We start from the raw sequence: 5484 nt of genomic DNA on the forward strand, positions 1-5484 counted from the left end.
GCCGGGCCTGCCCCGGGGGTGTGCGGCTGCTGCCCGCGCCTTCCGTGTCGGCTCCGCTCCCGCCCCAGCGTGGCAGGGGAACCGGCTGCTTGGCTGGGTGTGAGCCGTGCCTGCAGAGTCTCCTCCGTCGGGCCCGGAGTGCTGCTCCTGAAGTGCAGAGATCTCGGGGGAACTTCCACAGGGCGTTCACCTTGGCTGTTTGTAAAAAAAAAAAATAAATCTCGCCTGTGTATTTTTTTTTAGACTGCCATTAATTATCTATACATAATACAACCTGCGTTTTCACAAATGTTGTTAGTTTTTGGAACTTGTTTGATTTTGTGTGTGTGTGAAATTACTTGCAGAAACAGCTTGGCTTCTAGAGTGACTAGGTCTCAGAAGGCTGTGTACGTGTGTCTGTGCAGAGGGCGCAAGAGTTCTGCCTATACCGACTTAGGGAGTGAAGTTGTGAGTTTGCTAGCATAGGTCACGGTTCTGTGCTGATCACATTGAATTCGGGTAACAGTGGGCAAGGGGAGTCCTTCAGCAAACACATGAAAATATAGTGAGAAAGAGAAGAATATTCTTGAATGGAGAAAGTGTGACAGGAGCCATGAATCCAAAGCTGTTGTCCAGAGTGTACTTACATAGCACCCATATTTGGAGGAAAAACATTGTTCCTGCTATAAACAAATTCAGTCTGATGCACTATAGGTATTGGGCTACACGTGTGCAGCAACAGAACATAAAAGAATACACAGCAGTACTATAGGTGCTAAAGGGCTATTGTCTTCACTGTCCCAAAGGCAAGAATACAAACATACCTCTGAAGGCACTCTATTAACAGGAGTTAAACTACTATGCTTTAGAGAATATCTTCAGATATTACCACCACAGAGCAACATATATAGATACCACATTTGAGGAATTCCAAAAAAGCAGCTGCAGAGGCAGCTGAATCGCACATTCACACTGCAGCACGTTGTTCATTATGTGTAACAACATGCACAAAATCACTGTTGCATTAAGAGGCAAAGGAATTTGGCAGAAGATAAACCCCTTTGCTTTCCAGTTTATCCTCACGTATTAGAGGAGCTGGGGGCGGCTGGGCTTAGATTCTGATTGATGCCCAATTTGGTGTTAATAGCCTGGTTGAGTCTGTTGGACTCTCACAATTACAGATGCACAAATGCTGCACTGTCCATCCAGTGGTGTTCATGAACTCTCACGGCCACACTCAGGAATTTGGTCATGTTCAAAAACACTCACAGCCAGATTGAACAGTGTAATTTATTAAAGCAACAGATGCAGAAATTCTTTTAGATTGCCAGTGATAGATTCACTGTCTGCAAAGCACGTGCAAATTGATTAATATGGCCAAGTTACACACACATGAGTAATAAAGCAACTCTCTAGAGGTTTCTGGGTTTCCTGGAGATGCACTTGTGATAGCTGTGTATTCAAATCTTACCCAAAGTCACCCCCAGCAAATTTCTAAGTCACCCCCAGCCATTATTCCACAATCACCTGCAAAAGCAAAAGTTATTACAAACATAACACTGTGACTGAAGGTTGCACTTGCACTCCATATCTCCTCCTTAGAGAACAAAGACTTGTATTTGCACTACCTGCACACTAGGCTGGCTGGATACAGCCAGGACTCAAGGTGTGTTGGAGATGTGCTGTGTCTTCATGCTGGAACTTGTTCTTGCCTGTTCTGGACCTGTCTTGTCCTGGAGTGAACACTTGTGGAGTGAGTGCTGGTCCATGCAGGGAGACAGCAGTCCTAAAGGTTAAGCTATTGGCAGGTCCATGTATTTTAGAACTCTGAAATAAGTGTAAAGGAGGAATGGAACTGCATTTCAAGTGTGACTCCTAGTCATGTGAACACAGTACATTAACTATAGGTTCAAATTGGTGGTCTGTCAGTAAGTGAGAATAGAGTACAGTAAAATGACAAAGTCATCTCTTCCCCATTGTATTTCAGCTTGGATAAACATACGAAGCAAATATTAGGATTTTTTATCAATTTGCTTTGAGCTCCATATGCAAAGGAACACAATTACTAGAACAATTACAGAAGGATGTCCAGTTCAGCAGAATAATAAATGTTAAAATATTTACAGAACAGCAAATCAGAAGTATAGACATGAATTTTCAAGTGATCCATTTACATGTCAAAATGTGATGGATGGATGTACAGAAATAACATTTCCTCTACTTCAAAAGCCATTAGTTATTATGAGGATAAACTAAATATACCTATCGTTTGCTATATTGAGTAACATTGAAGCCAACCACATAAAATGGTAAATTCAAATTTTTAGATTCATGACTCAAAATGGGAAAACAAAATATAAGCATGAATTTCTCATCCGATTCCCAAGTATCTTCTTATAGCTACATACAAATGCAGCACTGAATGTCCTGGCAGTATTTTTTTCAGTTGAAGATGATGTAATTCTGTCATAATTGCAAATCAGTCAGTGTTACATGTTATTTCTTGGCAGATGTGTTCAATAGAAACAAATCTGTTCCCTCAATGACATGGTGTCACAGCCTGAGTTTTAATAGGAATTGTATATTTCCCCATAAGCTGACCTAATGTGGTCTAGTGGGAAGTGTCCCTGCCCATGCAGGGGTCTTGGAACTAGATGATCTTTAGGGTCCCTTCCCACCCAAACCATTCTATGATTCTATGATTTACACGGTCAGTGATCTGAGTCCTCTGCTAAACTTCCCTCTGACAGTTGCACAGAATGAAGTAGCATAATACAACGCAGTGAATAATATAAAAGGTAAAGAAATATTTACCCAATAGAAAAAGCACAAGCTGATAAAATGCAGCTAATGGTTCTTAACGTATGCATGCACAAGGCGAAGCAGATCAGTAATTGATAGTACCTATGAAACACAGCAGAGAGTGTTTCACTTGCTATTCAATCAGCAATGTGAGACTCTGGGAATGTAGAAGTAAAAACAGAAACAGAAGAAGATTCCATTGCAGAAGTGGGGAAAAAAAAGATAGGTAGAGGGGAGTATTTCTTTATTTCATTTGTCAGGATGTCTGTAATAGAAGCTAGGTATACAAAATCACAGATTTGTATTCTCCAAAAGCAGTTACTGTGCAAATGGATTAGCTGTGACAAAAACCTTTCCTGACACTGGGCAATGCTGCTGCCAGCAGATGCTAAAAGGGAGAAACTTCCTAAAAAATAACATTAGCAGAATATTTCCCTTTCTGTAAAATATATTCTCCTAAGCCAAATTCACAGGCTTTCATTGCACAGCAGTAAACTGAATTAAAAGGAAAACATTTCCCCCGAAAAAAACCACAATAGACAATAAGCAGATGAAACCAAGGTTAAATCTTTTTTTTTCTTGGAACTCCTAAACTAAACACATTATAGGACGGGTCACCGACACTCATCTTCTTACTGTTTGTCTACATGGCACAGTGAGGTGCCTGAACAGACAGCTGAATTGACTGACCTGGTCTGCCAGTTTCTTAACCAGAACATGACTCACACAATTTACCTCAGGTTGTCTTATTTGAACTTGACAGGCCCATATTGTTCGTCAGAGGACAAAAATGAGCAAATCCCTTTCCTTTTTCCAGGTTTGATGTTTTTTTGTTGTTGTTTCCTTTTTTTCCCCTTTTTTCTTTTTGCCATCAAAAAATGCCAAGTGCAGCGTCCAGGTTGTACTTGTATCTTTTACAGACCTTTCTTAATGGAAGTTATGATGGTGGGAGAACAGTGCAAAGGGACAACAGTGGCTGGAGTTAGTACTTTGTTTCAGACTTCATGTTTTGGAGCCTTTCCTTGACGTTGACTTGTCACATTACTGCAGTATGTCAAGTTCTTCTCTACTTGTGCTTGAAAATGCAGCTTAAACTTCTATTTGTTGGCATTTTGTGATGATGATGGCAAAACATTTCTGTTGTAGCCAAGGTGATGAAAATAGAAGACACATCTGTATTTCTTGCCTTAAAAATAGAGTAGAAAAGGTAGTTGGAATCTTCCTGTCTTATCTTCAAAAGCCACAACAGACACCAAGTGAAACAGCAGTGATTTACTCTGTGGAAGAGAACATCTGAGATTATTATAATCTGCCTAATAAAAAAAAAACCCCAGAGTATTTCCCTTTCTCTACAAGTGGTGCCAAATTACATGCTTCTAGGCCTTCTACAGAGGAAAAAGTATATAGTAAAATACGTAACTTAAAATAATAATTGATACTTTTCTCTATATTGGAAACTTTTGCCATTTAAGAATTCTTCTATATTCTACTTACTAGAAAGACAATATTTTAGAATTATATTCTGTTTACTTCTCTGGCTTAATAATTCCAACAAATTTTAATGAGCACTGAGCAAGAATATTTCTTTCCCTTATTCTCCCCCATATTGCATCCTTAGTGTATAGCTTGTGATTTGCACCTTTGCATGAGTTTACTGGTCTAATGAAAAATTGCCTGTTTTAAGATTTTCTTGAGAAGGCTTAATGAGTATCAGATGGATACCTATTAGCTTGATTTGTGTTTACAAAGTAGTTCAAATGTGTTTAATAGCTTGCATCATTTTAACAAGCTGCATATTGAGAAAAATGCTTGAATGGTAAAGATTACTGATGACAGGGGTTTTATTTCTAATGAAATATCTTCTTCATGGAAATATGTCATTTTAGAGTGTGTTTTCACCCTTGTATTATACAGTTATTTTTACAGGAATGTTCTAAATCCTAGGGGATTCTTTTTAGGCAATACATTATAGCGTGCTGAATTGATAAAGCATATATTCAATGAAGCAAATTGAACTAAACTAAAATTCAGTCTAGACATTTCAAAACACTGAAAAAGTGTCATATGGATATGGATGAAAAGGTTAAAAAGGAGTCCTTCATGTTTCACCTGTATATAATGAAGATTCTAAGACTTTATTTAATTCTTTTTTGCACTAGCATATGATTATTAACAAAAAGTCAGGAGTCTTGATTTAGAAGGCTGTCAGTGATGCTGAATCTTTTGTCACATGGGACTCTTAACATCTGCCTGGTTTTAAATCTTTTAAAAAGTGGATTTTTCTGTTCTCAATTATTCTATTATCACCTGCCTGTTTCCAGGACTGAAAAAACCATCACGGAAGTTTCTTTTCTGTGTAAGTTCTTACCTGAGTAGTAGGCCTCCCTTAGTCTCGTCTTTGTAAACTAGGCTGTTCTGTAGGGTTTTGATTGAAGGCAATACACTTCTGTTATTGTTTTTCAATTTTCCTGTTATATTTGTATTGTTCTCTACTAATTATTTTTAAATGAGAAAAGGCTAGTAGCATAGCCTTCTCTTTCGCATTATTGACACATTTATGTTTTCAAGGATTATTATTTTGCCTCAAAATTTCTGAAGCTGGTGCTGCCACCGTGTAAGCAGAGACCACCTTCCTTGGTTGTAGATGAGTAACTTTAGCTTTGGTCACATCATAAATACCAGGTTTGATTTTGCCCGCCTTAA

General features: G+C 38.6%; 1 protein-coding gene across 1 annotated transcript in view; it reads right to left on the reverse strand.

Moving 5' to 3' along the window:
* The window catches only part of GUF1 (GUF1 GTPase homolog (S. cerevisiae)), a 22835-nt gene extending 20169 nt beyond the window's left edge, over positions 1-2666 (reverse strand). Inside the window, exon 1 of the mRNA XM_010006087.1 lies at positions 2658-2666. Coding sequence (XP_010004389.1) covers positions 2658-2666 — 9 coding nt within the window. The remainder of the gene's footprint in view (positions 1-2657) is intronic.
* Positions 2667-5484: the final 2818 nt, after the last annotated feature.

This window comes from Chaetura pelagica, unplaced genomic scaffold (genome assembly GCF_000747805.2).
Source record: "Chaetura pelagica isolate M959 unplaced genomic scaffold, ChaPel_1.0 scaffold189, whole genome shotgun sequence".
Lineage (NCBI taxonomy): Eukaryota > Metazoa > Chordata > Aves > Apodiformes > Apodidae > Chaetura > Chaetura pelagica.